The 19,905-nt window shown below is 49.9% G+C and overlaps 1 protein-coding gene across 2 annotated transcripts; it reads left to right on the forward strand.

The window, feature by feature from the left end:
• Window positions 1-10,572: 10,572 nt before the first annotated feature.
• On the forward strand, window positions 10,573-19,894 carry LOC112856248 (uncharacterized). 2 transcript variants are annotated; one of them, XM_086692382.1, is made up of 4 exons: window positions 10,573-11,016; window positions 11,203-11,316; window positions 12,257-15,273; window positions 16,507-19,894. In XM_086692382.1, exons 1-3 carry the CDS (start codon window positions 10,821-10,823, stop codon window positions 13,471-13,473), a joined length of 1,527 nt encoding a protein of 508 aa, XP_086548508.1. In that variant the 5' UTR covers window positions 10,573-10,820; the 3' UTR covers window positions 13,474-15,273; window positions 16,507-19,894. The 2 variants fall into 2 exon arrangements, with proteins under 2 accessions (XP_086548508.1, XP_086548509.1); XM_086692383.1 differs by lacking the exon at window positions 11,203-11,316.
• The last annotated feature ends 11 nt before the right edge of the window (window positions 19,895-19,905 follow it).

The raw sequence follows: 19,905 nt of genomic DNA on the forward strand, positions 1-19,905 counted from the left end.
TACCAGAGTGCCCCCAAATTTTAGGCCAGTGACAACGAACTTTCACACACTTTAAAACAGCTTTATTGGGGGAGAGCTCACATCCCACATAATTCACCTCTTTGAAGAGCGCAATTCAAAGGCGGTTTTTTTTTTTTTTCCTATTACCATCACTGCAATCTAATTTTAGAACATTTTCTTAACCTTCCGAAAGAAACTCCATACCCATTTACTGTCACTTCCTATTCCCCAACCCCCTCCCCAGCCCTTCTACAAATATGTTTATTCCGGACATTTCATATGAACCTTCACCCATTTTCATTGGGCTTCCACAAAGGCTTCACGTTGTGGGATTTTTTACAGTATTGTTTGGGGATCAACACCCCTATTTTCACGGGACAAGACTGACCGCTGTTGAGGATGTGTAAGACTTCAACTCGCACACGGATTTCGGATTCCATCGCTCTGTAGATGCAAGGATATCTTGAGTGGGAAGTCCGCCGTCCTCCAGCAGCCCGGTTGAAATCGAAGCGGCGCGGGCAGGAGCTAACCCCGAGCTCCTCCTGGGTTCCCCCCCGTTCTGGCCGCTGCACTGCCAGTGAGGGCAGCCACACGCTCCCTTTTCCTCCAGGCGCCGCGGTCACCAGCCCCACCAGGATCCTGAGCCGCGCCGAGGCAGGTCACTCCACGCAAGCGCCATCCAAACCTCCCCGCCCTCACCCCCACCCCGAGGCCCAATCACCGCGCTGCTCCTTTCGGCGTGCTACTGTAAATGGCCCACCTACCAGCGCGATCGTGGGACCGCCCGCAGCTCCTGCGCCGGGGGCCCGGTGCCCCAGTCCCTAGGGCAGCGGGGAGTCTGGAGCACGAGTCGTGTTCGATTCAGAGGGTGAACTTGACCTAGCGAGGAAAGGCCATCCCACGGCTCTGGGGGAAATGGCTGTGAAGCTGGCGTCGCCGGGTTTCCTTTGGGACTTTCTCAGGATACGGATCCAAAACGAGGGGCTCATAAACTTAAGGGGAGGCCCGGGGCCCTGAGTGGGGAGGATCCGTGGGCGGGAAGGAGGCCTCCCGGGAGCGGTGCCCCAGGCCTATGTGGGTCGGCAGACTGCCCTGGCCCTACATATCTACCCCCCTCAAAAACTGCCAAACTTTTTAAGGGGGGGGGGAGGGAGGGAGGGGGGGGCTTACAAAACAAAACAAAAAGTGTAACAGTGGTATAGCTTAAAGCGCATTTAGCATGAGCTTTTAACACAAAAGCCCACTGCAATCTGGTCGCCTGCCTGGCTCAGGCAGTTAAGTGTCTGACTCCTGGTTTCTGTTCAGGACACGGTTTGTGAGATCCAGCCCAGCATTCGGCTCTGCACTCACTGGCAGTGCAGACCCTGCTTTGGATTCTTCTCTCTCTCCCTCTCTTTCTGCCTCTCCCCTGTTCATGCTCGCTCTCTCTCTCTCTCTCTCAAAATAAATAAAAAAGTAATTTTTTTAAAAAATACACTGCAATGTAATTGTGCTTCACAAAATAACTCTATGAGAAAAATAATACATAAGATCAAGGTAAGGTAAGGCCCAGTAATGGTCTCTGGGTCCAGACTACTTGTTTGAAGATAAAAGTTTACATTTCAGAGTTTCCTGGAAGTAAGGCCTGGGACCAAAGACCCTCTGCCCCTCACTCCCCCTAGGCCATGCTTCCGAGGCTCTATAAAGCTGTGGGTCACAGAGGCAGCATATTCAGTAGCTCCAAGTGGTTAACTACTTGGGGACTGATGTCAGACAGACTTGAATACTGATCCTGATTCTTTCTCTTACATGTGGTGTGGGCTTGGGCAAACCACTTGATTTTTCGAACGTCCAGTTTTTTAAACGTTAAAACGGTTCCAATAACGCCTAGCTGAGGACTCACAGGAGTTGTACACACACGCACACACACACGCACACCCCACACACGCTTCCTTTGGGACTCCTATACCACTCTGATTCATTTATTCTTTCCTAGGATCTGAGAGAACTTCTGTTTCTTGGGTGGGACAAAAAGTTGAGGTCTGTGGTCCTCTGAAGAGATCCCAAAGATAAGGCACGTCCCAGAGAAGTCAGTCTGTTGAGTTGAGGGGGTCAGTGTATGCCTGAAGTCAGACTTCTTGGAAAACCTCAAGGATCCATTCCCCACAAAGTTCTCCCTCTAAAGGCACTTATCTAGTGCAATTTCAGTACCTTTTCTTTTTTCTTTTTTTTTTTTTTCAACGTTTATTTATTTTTGGGACAGAGAGAGACAGAGCATGAACGGGGGAGGGGCAGAGAGAGAGGGAGACACAGAATCGGAAACAGGCTCCAGGCTCCGAGCCATCAGCCCAGAGCCCGACGCGGGGCTCGAACTCACAGACCGCGAGATCGTGACCTGGCTGAAGTCGGACGCTTAACCGACTGCGCCACCCAGGCGCCCCTCAGTACCTTTTCTAGGTTAGTTCCATTTTCTCAGATTCCAAGTGGTGCCAGACTGCTCCTAGATTTGGGGAATATAACAATAAGTTTGTAAAAATAACCCTTGACTATTCTTTCTCTATACATCTTTTCTCCAGTGAGTTTTATATATAGAGAGGGTCCTGAGGTGGAACTAAGGGAGATAAATAAATTTGGTTCAGCACTGGGGCGCCTGGGTGGCGCAGTCGGTTGAGCGTCCGACTTCAGCCAGGTCACGATCTCGCGGTCCGTGAGTTCGAGCCCCGCGTCGGGCTCTGGGCTGATGGCTCAGAGCCTGGAGCCTGTTTCCGATTCTGTGTCTCTCTCTCTCTCTCTGCCCCTCCCCCGTTCATGCTCTGTCTCTCTCTGTCCCAAAAATAAATAAACGTTGAAAAAAAAATTAAAAAAAAAATAATAAATTTGGTTCAGCACTTACCCAACTCAGGTCCTGAACTCCAGTGTTCTTAAAAAGGATCTTTAATTACATTATCTCATTTAATCTTCACAACATCCCTAAGAAAAAAAAGAAATGATTATCCCCATTTAACAGGTAAGAAAATTAAGGCAGAGAAGTTGGGCCCCTTGCTAATGGGGGGGGGGGGCAGAGGATCAGAGTGCTTCATAAATGGGAATTTGCAAGGGAACATGAACTCTTTGGAAGGGGTACCAACAAAGAGTTGGGAGCTCAGAGTTCATTTTCTTTGGTTGGGGTGGGAGAGTTGTATAAGGTCAGTCGATGTACATGATTACTTCAAGGTGAAGATCAGAATTTTAGTATGCCACTCATTAAAAGAGGTTAAGATCTAGTAGTTGTTTTTTTTGTTGTTGTTGTTTTGTTTTGTTTTGTTTTTTGTTTTAAGGTTTCCAGCTACACGTTTCTGAATACTCATGTGTTACCAATCTTGGGCCTTTAGAAAGGTAAAATGTAAAGGACGTTGAAGTAGTTTCTCTATAGGGTAAGGATCTCAGGACCCTTGTTTTTTCCTGAGCTAGTCCTAGAGGCTCCCTATAGCGTTCCTGTTATTGAAAAGGAGAGTTGGGGCGACTCTACCTTCACACATGGAGAATAATGCCCCATCTGAGGCATTCTCTCAATCCTCACTGGTGAGGGATTAATGGTCCCAGATTTCCATAGGACTATGAGCCAGCTGTGGGGACTTGGGACACCTCTCTCAATCAACTGTCCAGGGGAGCTCTGAGTCAAGTCTTTGAATTTGCCCACTGCTCTCATCCTCACCCTCATGGACCAAAAGTGGCTACAGCCTAAGTTCTGAGATTCTCCCTATTTTCCAGCAGAAAACAAGAAGTGGTAGATGCAGAAGGAAGGGACCAAAAGCAAGAAACTTTGGGGAGCTAGAAATATCAGTGCCAGAGCAGATGCCTCACCTTGACACTGAGGACCATGGGCTGGCACTCATGATGCCCTGATATCTTTGGACCTAAAGTCTGTGTCCTGGTCTGTGTTAAACCCCCCCACTGCAAACCCTGGAATCAGGTATGTTACCTTGACTGTAACCGGGCTTTCCGGAAACTCTCTACCTTGGATTTGCACCAAGGTGCATGGCCTTGCCTGTTTCCTGAGTGTGAGTGACTGTTGCTTCTCTAGGGCCTAGAAACTGATTAGCACAGAAGCAGCACCCAGGAGTATGTCACTACTTGTGCGGGGGCCCTTCTCAGCTCTTACAAGGACATGCCGGAATGAGTAAGTGGGAAATGACCTCACACCTTTCCTAAAGGCCTGAAGTGTTGTTCTAGCTACTAGCTCTGATTAAGCATCGGCAGAATCACCCTCAGTAGTTGGAAACAATCCAGATTAAGAAGTAGCAAAAGGACCCAGGGTGCCTGGGTGGCTCAGTCGGTTAGGCCTCTGACTCTTGATTCAGCTCAGGTCGTGATCTCATGATCTCATGGTTCGTGAGTACCAGCCCTGCACTGGGTGCCACTCTGACACTGCGGAGGCTGCTTGGGATTCTCTCTCTTCCCCTCCTGAGATCCTTTGATATTTTTGAACAATGCTGTGCTTGGAAATAGCTGTGTAGCACCATGGTTACGATAAATGGGCTTCAAAGTTGGATACCTTGGATTCTAATGCTGGCTGCTTAATTTAGCTGTGTTACAGAGGGTAACTGAGTTTGAGCACCCCCATTCCGAAAGTGAAATGATCAGCCTCATTAGGGTTGTTTCTTGAGGATTAAATGAGCTAATGGTTTTGAAGTGTTTTGCAGTTCCTGGCACATTGCGTGGGTTGTTGTTTTTGTACTTACACTACAGTTTTTAGATGGTTAGGAACAACAAAGAATAAGATTCTGACTTTGGCCGCTCAGCCTTCAGAGCGGTGGATAAAAGGGAAGAGGGCACTTCTGTAAGTCACTGGAGCCCAGCTGGTGGCCAGGACTTCTATCCCAGGAGTGTGTGTGAACTGCTCAAGGGCGGAGATGGCTCCGGAGAGAAAGCTTTAGTGTTAGGTCAGCAGAAAGAACACTGGACTAAGGAGCAGTAGCCAGTCTCACTGTTTTTATTCTTTTTTATGTTAATTTTTAAATGTTTATTTTTAAGAGAGAGACAGCCAGACAGACCGTGAGCGGGAGAGGGGCAGAGAGGGGGCAAATCCGAATGGGGCTCCAGGCTCTGAGCTGTCAGCACAGAGCCTGGCTTGGGGCTGAACTCACCATCTGTGAGATCATGACCCGAGCCGAAGTCAGATGCTTAAACCGACTGAGCCACCCAGGCGCCCTTCAATGTTCTTAAACAGGGGCCACAGTCCCTACCCTCACAAGGAGTGTTGCTCAGTTAGATGATTCACAAGAAGGCTGTTGCACACGTGGGACAATGAAGAAATTCCATACATATGCTTAGCTCCCTAGAACTGGCTTCATTTTTGCAGCCAGGAAGCACTCCCGGAGGCCTGTGGGCCAGCGGAACAGAGGTGGAATGCTCAGAGGACGCTGATCAATGCGGGCTCCCTACACACAACCTCCTCCGGACACCTGGTAGTACGCGTGTGGCGTTACCTAGCAACAGCGTTCTAGAGTCTGGCCCCAGGGACCAACCAGAGCAGACCTAGTATTTCACCAGGTCCAATCACTGGGCGCCGCCAGAAGGCACGTCCTCTAGCCAATCTCCGCCGGCGCCCAGAGGGCTTGGGAATTTCAAGAGCCGCAGCTGAGCGTTTGGAGCTGACTCAAATGAATAAGGTCAACCGAAACGAGTAACAACTTTCCGAGTGCATCTGAATGACCGTTGTGAAGGCAGGTCGCCATATTCTCTTGGGAGCATTTTCCTGTACCGTTGTCCACTCTGAGTACCAGAGTGACCCACGACGCCGTGATTCCTCTGTTCCGACCGCAGCTTGGCCCCCATGCGAAGCCGGATCCGGGCCAGCTCCGACGCTGGGCCTAGCGCAGCAGTGTCTCCTCAGCTCGGAAAAGACAGTGGACCTGGGGTTGGAGCTTCCAGGGTCTGGGGACTGGAAAAGTCCAAAGCACCCCCTGCATCCCCGCTCCCCATGCGGAGCCCAGAGCCTAGACCCGAGCCTCGCCGCGGTGGTGGTGTATTTTTTCTCGGGGGAGGGTGGAGAATCTGAGGCTCAGAAGGCCTTGAACTAGATGTGATGCCAGAGACCTACGGCTACCTGGGGGCGCTCACTTTGCCCATTTTTGCACACCCCTTTATTAATTTTTCACAATGTGTCTAAACCAGTCCTTGGGCGAGAGCTGCAGACGCAGACACCACTCAGACAGTGCAAAATGCCTAGAGCGGCTGGGGGACAGAGGGCAAAATGACGAGTATTGGGCTGAGGCTTACCGAGGGATTATTCTAGAATGCCTCCTGGAAGCCTTGAGGGTTTTTTATTTTAAAAAATAATTTACCTTTCCTTGTCTAAGGCTACAACGTAGTTGCTTTTTAAAAACAGCTTCATTAAGATGAGATATAATTCACACGTCATAAACTTTATCCCTTGAAAAGTATACAATTCAGTGATTTTTAGTATATTTAGAAAGTTGTACAACCATCACCACAATCTAACTCCAGAACATTTTCATCACCCCAGAAAGAAACCCTTTAGCCATCACGACCCCATTCTCTCCTCCTTCAGCCCCTGGAAACCACTAATCTACTTTTGTCTGTTGAGTTCCCTGTTTCAGACATTTCATATCATTGGAATCATAAGATATGTGGTCTTTTGTGTCTGGCTTTTTTCACATGGCATAATGTTTTGAAGGTTCATCCATATTGTAACATGAATCATTATTTTTAAAACATTTTTTTAAAGTTTATTTATTTAGGGGCGCCTGGGTGGCTCAGTCGGTTGAGCGGCCGACTTCAGCTCAGGTCATGATCTCTCGGTTCGTGGGTTCGAGCCCCACGTCGGGCTCTGTGCTGACAGCTCAGAGCCTGGAGCCTGTTTTGGTTTCTGTGTCTCTCTCTCTCTGCCCCTAACCCACTCGCATTCTGTCTCTGTGTCTCTCAAAAATAAATAAACATTAAAAAATAATTTTTTTTTAATGTTTATTTTGAAAGAGAGAGAGATGGAGAGTGTGAGCAGGGGAGGGGCAGAGAGAGAGGGAGAGAGAGAGAGGGAGAGAGAGAGAATCCCAAGCAGGCTCTGCACTGTCAGCAGAGAGCCGGACTCAGGGCTCAAACTCACAAACCATGAGTTCATGACCTGAGTGGAAATGAAGAGTCAGACACTTAACTGACTGAGCCACCCAGGCACCCCATTTTTAAAACATTTTGAATAGATTTTATTTTTAAAACATTTTGAATAGATTTTATTTTTTAGATTTTTATTTTAATTTAGGGTTAAGCTGACAATGCAGAGAGTTCCCATATCCCTTTACCCTCTATCCCGGCCTCCCTACTATCAGCATCCCATACCAGATTCGTACATTTGTTATAATCTATGAATCGACATTGATATATCATTATCACCCAAAGCCCATAGTTTACATTAGGGTTCATTTTGATTTACATTCTATGAGTTTTGGCAGATGCATAATGCTATGTATCCACCATTATTATAGAATCATTACCCTAAAAATCCTCTGTGTTCCTCCTGTTTGTTCCTTCTCCCCAAACCTTGGCAACCACTGATCTTTCTATTGTCTCCATGGTTTTGCCTTTTCCAGAATGTAATATAGTTGGAATCATACAGTATATAGCTTTCTCAGATTGCCTTCTTTCTCTTAGTAATATGTGTTTAAGGTTACTACATGTCTTTTCATGGCTTAATGGCCCATGTCTCTTTAGTGCCACTATTTCACGGTATGAATGTACCACAGGTCATTTATCCACTCACCTACTAAAAGCAACCTTGGTTGCTTCCAAGATTTGGCAATTATGAAATAAAGTCGCTATAAGCATCTGTGTGCAGGTTTTTGTGTGGACATGATTTATCAACTTATTTAGGCAGATACCAAGGAGCATAATTGCTGAATCATATGCTTAGTGTATGTTTAGTTTTGTGAGAAATTGACAATATTCATTCATTCATTCATTCATTCATTCATTCATTCAACACTGGGCCCAAACTCACGACCCTGAGATCAAGACCTGAGCTGAGATCGAGTTGGACACTTAACCGACTGAGCCACCCAGGCACCCCATAGGAATTGACAATCTTCTAAAATGGCTGCACTAATGGCTTCTTTTTTCTTTGTCAAAGTATGCTCTACACCCAGTGTGGGGTTTGAACTCACGACCCCAAGATCAAGAATCATATGCTCTATCAACTGACACAGCCAGTTGCCCCAGTACTAATGACTTTTTAAATGAATTGCTCAAGAATTTGTATATCATGTCATCTACAGATAGCAGTAGTGTTACATCTTTCTAACCTGGATGTTTTATTTGATTTTCTTGCATAATTGTTCTGGCTAGAACAGTACAATGTAGTCAAATAGAAGTGATGAAAATAATAATGGTGAGGAGAATAGAATAGAAGTGGCCAGAGTGGCAAGAGCCTTGTTCCTGATCTTATGAGGAAAGTATTCAGTCAGCAGGTTGAGGACATTCCCTTTTATTTTTAGTTTTTGAGTGTTTTTATCATGAAGGGATGTTGGATTTTATCAAGTGCTTTTTGCACTTCTGTTAAGATGATCATGGGGTTTTTGTCTTTATTTTACTGACATATGATGTATTAATTGCTTTTCAGATATTAAACCAACTTTACATTCCTGGGTTAATCCTGTCCAATCATAGTATATACTTTTTTTTATATGTTGCTGGGTTTGGTCTGCTTGTATATTTGGTCAAGTATTTTTGGTTTTATTTGTGGTAAAATACACACTGCAAAAAATTTACCACCTTAACCATTTTTTTAAGTGTACACTCGCATTGTTGGGCAACCAATCTCCAGACCTTTCTCATCTTGCAAAACTGAAACTCTATACTCATTAAACAACTCCCGCTATCCCTCTCTCCTGAGCCAGTGGCAATCACTCAACCACAACCCCCCCTCTGCTTATATGACTTTGACTGCTTTAGATACCTCATATAAATGGAATCATTCAGTATCTTTTTGTGACTGGCTTATTTCACTTAATATAATGTCCTCAAGTTTAATCCAAGTTGTAGCATGTGTCAGAATTTCCTTCCTTTTTAAGCTGGATAATATTCCATTGCATGTTTCCACCATATTTTGTTTATCCATTCATCAATCAACAGACACTTGGGTTACTTCCATCTCTTAACTATTGTGAATAATACTGCTATAAACATGTGTATACAAATGTCTCTTCGAGGCCATGCTTTGAATTCTTGGGGGTATATACCCAAAGTGGAAAAACTATTTTTAATTTCTTTAAAACCCATCATACAGTTTTCCATAGGGGCTGCACCATTTTACATTTCCACCGACAGTGCATAGGATCCCAATTACTCCACATCCTCACCAACACTCGTTCTTTTCTTTTTCTTCTTCTTCTTCTTTTTTTTTATAGTAGGCATCCTAATGGTTTTGAGAACACAGCTTTTTTTTTTTTTTTTTTAATATTGAACAGTTTTCTCTAATCATCCCTGTTTTAAACAACTGCTTTTAATATAATTTCTCTAGTTCTCCAGGTTTTAGACAATTGGGAACTATTTGCCTTTTTTCTTCCTTTCTTCTTCCTAATTCATTCACAATATCTCGTTTTTTCTGTGCTCAACTCAGGTGAAAGAGTGTCTTATGATTCCCTGGAGTGTATCAGGGCTACCACTGTGGCTTTCTCATAGTAAATCCCGTATAAATCTTCACAGGCAAATACGTTGGAACATGGGTGTCACCTGAGGTGAAATATGCAAGAGGCCTACTGCCCTGCTCTCAAATGCATATAGAAGACATACTAAGCTGGGAGTGAAGTCTTCAATGTATTATGATGTCTCTACTACCTCGGGACTGCTGGCTCCGATCTGAGGCTTTTCCGCCTCTAGAGGCGCCCAGACCTTTGTGTATGTGTGTGTCTACCTCACAAGGTTGTAAGCACCGCTGAGCGCAAGCACCCTTAGAGCCACCTCTTTCCAGTCCCCAGCATTATGTTTGGAGATGCTACGTTTAATCACATCAGACAGGAAGAGCTGCGGGGGCTCAAGGACTACATCGTGGGTCAAGCCCGGCGAAGACTCGAGAATCTGGAAGGCTGTAGACAGCAATGTAACCTCCATGGCCGAGGAGGCTTTGTTTAGCTCCCTGCTCTGTACCAGGCTCCTGGAGCTGTGTTCCACGCAGGAGGCGCCAATGCACGTTTGAACGTCGTTCATATCTAGGTGCAAAGGAGTCAGGGAGCCCCAGCCGCAGACAGCGCTCTGGCCCGAGGCCCAGCCGGCCAGGGTGTGGGGGGCGGGGAGGAGGAGCTATGCTGTGGGCCCGTCGTCCCTTCGCACGCGCGGCCTAGGACGGCGCCGAGCAGGTGCTCAACCAGTGCGAGTCCTGGAGAGTTGTGGCTCCAGGGAGAAGGCCGGCTCGCACGCTGCAGCCGGCTTCCCTCCAACGGAGTGATTCTCTGAGACCCAATCAGAACGCCGGCTCGTTGCTTCCGGCCCCGCGCCACCCAATGACTGTGCACGGGAGGGAGAAGGGCGTGAAGCCCAGCGGCGCCATTATTCTTGAGGGCAAAGGGTTTCTAGCGCCCATGCGGGGGGGGGGGGGGGGGGAGGGGGGGTGGTGATCGAGCTTCTTGCGCGCTTCCACTGTGGCAGAAGGCATCCTCCGATGCTCTAATCCGGGTCCATGTAGGACCTGTAAGAATAACACTTTAGGGGGTTGCGCTGGTCCCACGAGAGGCTGGTCCTGGTGCCCTTCGGGCTTCCTCGGCGGCGCCCTGGGCCCGAGGACCGACCAGGTTTGGTCCCGCGGCGTCCAGAACCCCGGGCCCACCGGCGAACGGGGGAACAGCGCTGGACCCATGGCGCCGCCCGGGGCCCCGCGCCTCGCCGGCGAGCAGGGGGAGGCCCACCCAGAGCGAGGGAAGCCGGGCGCCTGGAGCTTCGCAGACGTGGCCGTGTACTTCTCTTCGGAGGAGTGGGGCTGTCTGCGGCCAGCCCAGAGGGCCCTGTACCGGGACGTGATGCGGGAGACCTACGGCCACCTGGGCGCGCTCGGTGAGGCCCGGCCCGCCCCCTTCTCTCCCTTTTTGTGACACGGGGATTTTTAGACTTCTGGTGTGGACGCGTCCAAGTGTCTGTTATTAAGGAGGGTCTTCTCCGCTAGGGTCCGGAGGCTGTGTCCCCCGCCTTGGCTGGGCTCCATCCTCTCACCCTGTCCGCTGTTGGCCTCTTCTCCCCTAGGATTCGCAGGCCCCAAGCCCGCCCTCATCTCCTGGATGGAGAGAAAGAAGGAGGCGTGGAGCCCGGAGGCCGAGGATCCCGAGGACAGGGCGAGGCACCCAGGATATGGGATAGGTGAGGAAAGTGGGGCTGAGCTGGAAGTCACCCTCTCTTGGGAGCGAGTCCCGGGCAGGAACTTTCCCCTGGCAGTCTCCTTCCAACACACAGCCCAGTTAGTGAGGATCTTCTGAACCTTCACTTCCAAATTTCCCTTTATCAGACCTGGTGCCTTCCTTACATCAAGGATAGCTGGGTAGGGGGGAAGAGAAGGGGGGGGGGGGGTAAGAATTTATTGAGCCTTCCTTCTCTATGTGCCCAGAGCATTTGCATGCCTCAGAAAGGGGCCAGAAGTTCACTTAGTGAAATTGTTAGTTTTGGCCCAGGTGGTGACTGCTGTGTGTGAGTGTGTGTGTGTGTGTGTGTGTGTGTGTGTGTGTGTGTGTGCACGTGTATTTATTATTTATTTTAAGATACAGAGCACAAGCAGGGGAGGGGCAGAGAGAGAGGAATAGTGAGAATTCCAAGCAGGCTCTGCATTGCCAGCACAGAGCCTGCTGTGGGGCTCAAACTCACGAACCTCGACATCATGACCTGAGTGGAAATCAAGAGTTGGAGGCTTAACCGACTGAGCCACCCGGAGCCCCTGTGACTGCTGTTTTTGTATACACTGACCTGTGGTCCATTCCAGTGCCTTGAGAAATCTCTGTCCCTACTGAAATGCCTACTTTTAGGGGCTTTAATGTGGCAGGTGATTGCTTATTTTTGACAGGCAGTACTGTCCGTCACCTTCTGACAAAACTGTAATTTTCCAAGCCCTAAATGAGGGGAGTGGGGTGGGGAAGGCCATGGAGTGGGGAGCTGCTGCCTTAGATGAACCCAGGGGCTCTGAAACAGGGAATACACCAGAGAAACAGACTGCTGCTCCCTTCACCTACATCTCCCCATGGTGAGAGAAAACACAGGCGGGGGCATGCAGGCACTCAACTCTTTGGTTTCAATTCTCTCATCTCTTTAGAAAGCAAGAAAAAGAAGAATGAACCAAGCAGTAGAATCAGGACCAAGGAGCTGGAGGACCCCCCTGTAAAGAACGGGCCACTGATGAAGGCCAGGCTGGTTCCTGGTTTTAGAGACTGCAGCCATTCATTGCCTCAGGTCTCCTCTGACATGGGACACCAGTGCACCGAGACTCCCAAGAGGCCCTACCCCTGCCTGGAATGCAGCCATTCTTTCAGCTACCCCTCCCTCCTAGCCAGCCACCAGCGGGTCCACTCTGGGGAGCGGCCCTTTCCCTGTGACCAGTGTGGACGCTGCTTCCGCCAAAGAGGCAATCTGGCTGTTCATATGCGCATACATACAGGGGAGAAGCCCTTCTCCTGCCCAGACTGTGGGAGGCTCTTTGCCTACCCCTCGATGCTGGTCAGACATCGGCGAATCCACTCTGGAGACCGTCCATATGTCTGTGGGCCTTGTGGGGTTCAGTTCTCCCAGAGGGCTCACCTGGTCCAGCACCAGCTGCTTCATACAGGGGACAAGCCTTATTCATGTCCGGATTGTGGCCGCTGCTTCCGCCAGACGGGGGCCCTGGCCATCCACAGACATAGACATGGTGGGGAGAAGCCATATGTGTGTACTGAGTGTGGGCGCCACTTTACACATCCTTCGCTCTTGGCTATCCACCAGCGCACCCACACGAGGAAGAAGCCCCATATCTGTTCTGACTGTGGTCGGGGCTTTGCCTACCCCTCCCTCCTGACCAATCACCAGCGGGTCCACTCTGGTGAGCGCCCCTACCCTTGTGCACATTGCGGTGCCCGTTTTGCCCAGCAAAATAACCTGCTTCAGCATCAGCTCATTCACACAGGCGAAAAGCCCTATGAGTGCCCTGATTGTGGCCGCTGCTTCCGGCAGAGTGGCTCTCTGGCTATCCATAGGCGCACACATACAGGGGAGAAGCCCTACTCCTGCCCTGAGTGTGGGCACCAATTTACCTCTTCGTGTGTCCTCAACAGTCACAGGCGTGTCCATTCTGTTGAGAGGCCCTTCCCCTGTTCCCAGTGTGGGAAAACCTTTAAACGAAAGAGTGCCCTGGAAGCCCACCAATGGATCCATCGCACACGCAGGACAAGTCAGAGGGGCGCCGGACCTCTGTTACAACCTCCAGCCCGAGCTTCTGTCCCTGAGGGTCAGGAACCGTCAGTACACTTCCGGCATTTTCCTGATATGTTTCAGTAGTGCGAGTGTCTGAGTTCAGCAGCGTGAACAAGCGAGTGTTTTAAGATTCTCCCTGATCAAGTGTTGGGAAGGAGGTGCACAGAGGGCATAGGAGGGGTAGGAGAGGGGAGGAAAAGGGAATCAATCAAAAAGGAGATAGTGGGGGCTGAGCCACATCTAGAGTCTGTGAGTGACCTGGAGCTGAGAGGGAGGACATCCAGAGGGAAGCACCATCCAGGAAAAGCATGAGTCTCCTCCAATCCACTCCCAGCACCAACTGCTGACCTCTGAGCTTTCAGCTCCCAGTTTTCCCTAACTCTAGAACTCAGGAGTTCAAATCTTAATTTGGACCAGAAGCCAAAATGGAAGAGGAGGATCATAGGCTTTGAGCCAGTTTATCCCATGTTCAACCTTGGTGCATCTTGCGTCATCAACATCTTTCTATAAAATAAGTACATGAATCGGGCCCCCAAGGTGGTTGTGAGGATTAAATAACATATATTCAGTTAAAACTGTCTAGTACAATACTTTTTGCTGTATATATCCTCCCAAGCTTTGCAGGTAGAGTTGTTTGAATATTGTCTAATCATCCCTGCTGAAAACAACTCTTTCAATGTGATTTTCGTAGCTTAAAAAAATTTTTTTTAAATGTTTATTTTATTTTTTGAGAGAGATACAGGGCTCCAGTTGGGGAGGAGTAGAGAGAGAGGGAGATACAAAATCTGAGGCAGGCTCCCTGCTCTGAGCTGTCAGCACAGAGCCCTACCACGGGCTTGAATTCACCAGCTGGGAGATCATGACCTGAGCCTAACTAAGTCAGATGGTTAACCGACTGAGCCATCCAGGCGCACCTCGTAGCTCTTTTCTATATTTCAGCAAGTTATAAACTATTAATGCCTTTGTTTTTCCCCCAAGTGATTCAATGCTTATTTTCTCTGTGCTCAACTCAGAAGTGAGAGACTGTCTCATAATTCCCTGGAGTATGTTAGAACTACCACACTGGCTTAGGCACCCATGCCTTTGCTTACATATTATGTGTCCCTCTCACGGGGTTGTAAGTACCGCTGAGCGCAAGCACCCTTAGAGCCACCTCTTTCCAGTCCCCAGCATTATGTTTGGAGATGCTACGTTTAATCACATCAGACAGGAAGAGCTGCGGGGGCTCAAGGACTACATCGTGGGTCAAGCCCGGCGAAGACTCGAGAATCTGGAAGGCTGTAGACAGCAATGTAACCTCCATGGCCGAGGAGGCTTTGTTTAGCTCCCTGCTCTGTACCAGGCTCCTGGAGCTGTGTTCCACGCAGGAGGCGCCAATGCACGTTTGAACGTCGTTCATATCTAGGTGCAAAGGAGTCAGGGAGCCCCAGCCGCAGACAGCGCTCTGGCCCGAGGCCCAGCCGGCCAGGGTGTGGGGGGCGGGGAGGAGGAGCGGTGCTGTGGGCCCGTCGTCCCTTCGCACTCGCGGCCTAGGACGGCGCCGGGCAGGTGCTCAACCAGCGCGATCCCCGGAGTCGTTGTGGCTCCGGGGAGAAGGCCGGCTCGCACGCTGCAGCCGGCTTCCCTCCAACGGAGTGATTCTCTGAGACCCAATCAGAACGCCGGCTCGTTGCTTCCGGCCCCGCGCCACCCAATGACTGTGCACGGGAGGGAGAAGGGCGTGAAGTCCAGCGGCGCCATTATCGTTGAGGGCGAAGGCTTCAAGGCTCTGGTGCGGCGCACTGGGCTGTCTTCAGGGAAGTGATGCGGGTGACCCAGGACTGCCTACCTGGGCGCGATCGGAAAGTCCCAGCCCTCCCCTTGTCCCCCCTTTAGCGAAAAGAGGTACTGGTAGGCTTCGGTCCGGACGCGTCTGAGTGTCTGTTGTTGGGGAGGGTCTTCTCCGGTAGGATTCAGGAGGCTGTAACTGCCCCTGTAGAGGAAGCCCACTCTTTAGGCTTCATCCTCTCACCCAGTCCTCTGTCAGCCTGTTCTCCCCTGGGATTCGCAGGCCCCAAACCCGCCCTCATTTCCTGGAGATGAAAGTAGGAGGCGTGGAGCGGGGAGTCCAAGAAGGAGGGGGCAAGGCACTCGGGATCTGGGATAGGCGAGGAAAGTGGGGGCTGAGCTGGAAGTCAACCTCTCTTGGGAGGGAGCCAGGGTAGGCCCTTTCTTTCCGCAGCCACAGCTACACCGCACCCTTCTCTTTAAATACCCCAATTCATAAGAATCCGATGGACTTTCTCTTCTAAAGGTCTCTTTCCCAGACCGGGAGGCTTCCTTGTGTTCAAGGGTAGCCCGTCCCGTTGGTTCCAGTTGGGGGTTGGGGCGAGACAACAGTTGGGGATTTAGGTTCTTTCGCCTTCTTTCTGCTGAGTGTTTAAGAGTATTGCTTCCAACAGAGCTTTCTTCAGTCATGGGAATGTTCTGTATCTGTGGTGACCAACACAAAAGCCACCGGCCACATGTGTCTATTTAGCACTTGAAATGTGGCTAGTGTACCCGAGGAAGTGAAATTTTCATTTTAATTAACTTAAGCCTAGAGAATATGCATGATGTATTTCTGACTGGCCTTGGAAAGAGACCAGACATTCACTTCGGTTTCTTGGCCTGGCCTTGTTTCTCAGGGCATATCCTGCCTTTTGAAGCTGCCTAGAGCCCTCTATAGAATTTAAAGCCTTGCCACCTTTCATTGAGGATGCAAACAGGTGTTTTTGTGTGCTCAGACGGCACTGAGGTCTGTTTTTTGAGGAACGTTTCCACTGACATGTCTGTATTTAAGGTCTTTCACTAGGGAGAGGTGCCGGCTTACCTCTGAAAAGAATTCAGCCCTTCCTTATGGGAACCCTCTATGGTTCTGGAAGCCTGGAGTGAGAAGGCATGGTACTTTTTCTGAAAACTAGAAACTTCTGCCTGAGGCAGGTGAGGGATCACTGTGGAGGGGTGGGGGGTGGGGCGGGGATTCACACTTAGATCCTCCTGCCCTGAGCGAACAGGCACTCGGTCTCCAGCGCTGCCCCACCAGTGGCGATTCAGAGCACCCCACAATCTTTAGTTCCGATTCTCTTGTCTCTGCAGAGAGCAAGAGTAAAGAAAAGAAGGCGGAAATGGACGTGAAGAAGCTTAAGGAGCCTGTGTGAGAGAGGCTGCCTGGTTAGGCAGCATGGCAGGAGTCCTTTGAAGAACCAGGGGCCCTGAACCAGGGGGTATGGCCAGATATCACCTCAGGGCTCCTGAACTATGGGACGACAGTGCTGTTTGGCTCCGAAGAAACCCTACCCGAGTCTTGGCTGTCCTCTTCCTCCTGGCCAGACACCAGCAGGCCTACTGTGCTGGCAGCCTTCCCTGTGACAATGTGGATGCTGCTCTCTCAGTGCAAGAACCTGCCCCACCATCTGCCCGTCCACAGGTGAGACAGTCGTCTCCCCCCCCCCCAACCCCCCCTGCCGTGTGGCTGCTGCCTTTGAAAAAGTAGGGCCCTGGCCACCTACAGAAGGAAGAAGCTTTATGCAAGTCTGGACTGTGGGCAGCTCTTTGCCACCCCCTCACTGTTAGACACGGACAGACCACTCCGGTGACTGTCCCCGTGTGAGTGGCTCCTGTGGTGTCCCCGTTTCCCGGAGGGCTCACCTGATCTAGCACCAGCTGCTCCACATAGGGCACACCCGTGTCCTGACTGCACCCGCTGCCTCCACCCGGGGAAGTGCCCTGGGTGCCCATAAGTGCAGACATGTGGGCAGACTGGGGGTGCGACTTTGCATACCCGCCTCCCGGCCAACCACCTGCTTATGCACTTGAGTAAACACTGCCATACCATGGTCTATAGTGTGGTACTCACTTTTGCTCACCAAAAAAATTTGCTCCAGCACCAGCTTATCCACACGGGAAAGAAGCCCTCTGGTGCTGTGGCTGTAAGGCGGTGTTCCTGCCACAGGCTCCTTTGACCGTTCACAGATGCCCACGCACACCCGGGGAAACCTTCCCCCTGCCCAGAATGTGGCATCTGCTTCCTGCACTCCTCCCTGCTCAGCCACAGGCACATCCACTCTCATGAGAGGCCCTTTCCCTGCACTGAATGTGGGAAAAGCTCCAAGAGGAAGCATGCCCAGAAAGCCCACCATGGAATCCATCAGGGATACACGGAAGGGCCAAGGTGTGGGAGCCCTGAGCCAGCTTCCTCCCTTGGGGATCAAGACCCTCAGTTCATGTCCATTATTGGATACATTCCAGGAGTGTGGGTGACTGGGGTCAAGTGCTGCGAAGGGGTTTATGATGGAAGACATTGTTTCCTGTCAAGTGTTCACCACTCAGAGCGGGTGGAGGCAAGAGAGAGAGGAAAAAAGGGGGAGGTGTACAAAGTGACAAAGTCCATAGGTGCCTTGGAGTCCTCCTTCAGAGAGCAGGATATAGAGGTAATCGGAAATGTACCAGCGAGTTACGTCACCCAGAAATGGACAGGTTGGAACTGGACTGCAAGAATCTGTTAAGGAACGGGAAGATTCCATCATTACCCATGACTTTGTCCCAGGACTAACACTGCTTGCTGGAGTCTGGGTTTATGGCGCAATGGCATTTTAGGCAAATCGAAGGTTGCACTGCCTGATGCTTTCCTCTCACTGAGCATGAAACAAGGAGAAATGACGCTCAGAGCCTTTCACCCAGTTTAGAGCTGCCAGTGCAAGGCAGAGGACATTCTCCAGCTTCAAATCTCATCCCCACCTTTACTAACAGGCAGTCTGCTCAACTGTCTGCTAACCATCCTCATAAAGGACTCTGGAAGGTGAATTTCCACCGTGGTTGTCTATCTCGACGTGCCTACGAGGTGGCACCTGGGACCTAGCTGGCTTTCAACACCATTTCCCTTTACCCCAAACAGGGGGCCTTTGGTGGCCTCTTGGTGTGTAGACTCCCTGGATCTTCTCCATCCTTCTCTACAGTGGACATTCTGCAGGAGGAGCCCCGCGTGTCCCTGTGCCCAGTGTGAATCCAGGAATTTATACAGAAGGGAGCAAGGGCCTCTGCTTTCACATGAAGTCCTGGGTGCATCTCTCTCCAAAATGTTTCCCTATAGGTAAGAGCACCTGACTCTGCCTGATTCCTAGGCTCTGCCTTAGTGGCTCCCACCAAGATCACCTTGGCCAAGATCATCTTTGGCAAGCCAGGCCAAATGGGGCCTTTCCAGCCCAGGGCCAAAAGGGCGAGGCTGAGCCTGTCTTGCCATCTCCTGTATGTGGGAAGAGGGCTTAACACTCTTTCTCCTCAGTATTTAACCATCTTCTTTCCTAATCAATGTCAGCATCGTTGACAGTGCATCATTACCATTTAGGCAAAATATCCACAGAGGAAGTCTGATTCCTTCCCAACCTTCTCTGTTTACTCATTGTCTTCCCAATGAAATAGTTTGCTGTCTGTTTGCCCTTTTATTCCCTCAGCAGCCTACGTTTACCTTCTGATTTCTCCAAACTGAACTATGTGTGGCACAAAGCTATCAGTTTGCCCTGCACACTATCAGAGTAATTCTCTTAAAATATTAACAGAAGGTAATTCACTTCTTTAGACCGGTGTAGAGCTCCCCGATGTGCAGGATGAAACCATCCAATATCTGGTGTCAACCTATCCTTTCAATCCTTCAGGGTTTTTATTTTATTTATGTTTGTTTATTTTTTTTTTATTTTTATTTTTTTTTTAATTTTTTTTTTTCAACGTTTATTTATTTTTGGGACAGAGAGAGACACAGCATGAACGGGGGAGGGGCAGAGAGAGAGGGAGACACAGAATCGGAAACAGGCTCCAGGCTCTGAGCCATCAGCCCAGAGCCCGACGCGGGGCTCGAACCCACGGAGCGCGAGATCGTGACCTGGCTGAAGTCGGACGCTTAACCGACTGCGCCACCCAGGCGCCCCATGTTTGTTTATTTTTGAGAGAGAGGGAGAGAGTGCAAGCAGGGGAGGGGAAGAGAGAGAAGGAGAGAGAGAGAGAGAGAGAGAGAGAGAGAGAGAGAGAGAGAGGGAGGATCTCAAGCAGGCTCCGCGCTGTCAGCACAGAGCCTGACGGGGGGCTTGAACTCACAAACCCTAAGATCACGACCTGAGTTGAAACCAAAAGTTGGACACTTACCAGACTGAGCCACCCAGGGGCCCCTCAATCCTTGTTTCACCCTAACAGTATCTGGCACTGCATCAGAAAATGTCCTCATTCCCTTCACACTCAGAACTTTCCTGAATTCCTGGCTTTGTATCAGAGATGTTTATGGTCATGGAATTCAGCTGTTTACTCAACAAATATACATTGAGCACTGCTGCCCTCTCTGAATTCCACCCATTCATAGACCAAACTCATTTCCCACTTGATGCATCAGTCTGGAAAGTCATTCAAAGCAGGGATTCTGTCTTACTCATTTTGGCAATCTTGACATTCCACTTGCTCCCCCAGTAGTTTGTTCAATAGACAGTCACTATGCTTGGGACAGAGTAGAAC

The sequence above is a fragment of the Puma concolor genome, chromosome E3, assembly GCF_028749965.1.
Source record: "Puma concolor isolate L17-30 chromosome E3, mPumCon1.1.hap2, whole genome shotgun sequence".
NCBI lineage: Eukaryota > Metazoa > Chordata > Mammalia > Carnivora > Felidae > Puma > Puma concolor.

What these genes read in the sequence shown, in the direction of transcription:
- LOC112856248 (XM_086692382.1), top strand. Translation starts at nt 10,821, where the DNA reads ATGGCGCCGCCCGGGGCCCCGCGCCTCGCCGGCGAGCAGGGGGAGGCC. An exon ending in CGGCCACCTGGGCGCGCTCG is followed by an intron (nt 11,017 to 11,202) that starts GTGAGGCCCGGC and finishes CTTCTCCCCTAG; the next exon opens with GATTCGCAGGCCCCAAGCCC. An exon ending in GCACCCAGGATATGGGATAG is followed by an intron (nt 11,317 to 12,256) that starts GTGAGGAAAGTG and finishes TCATCTCTTTAG; the next exon opens with AAAGCAAGAAAAAGAAGAAT.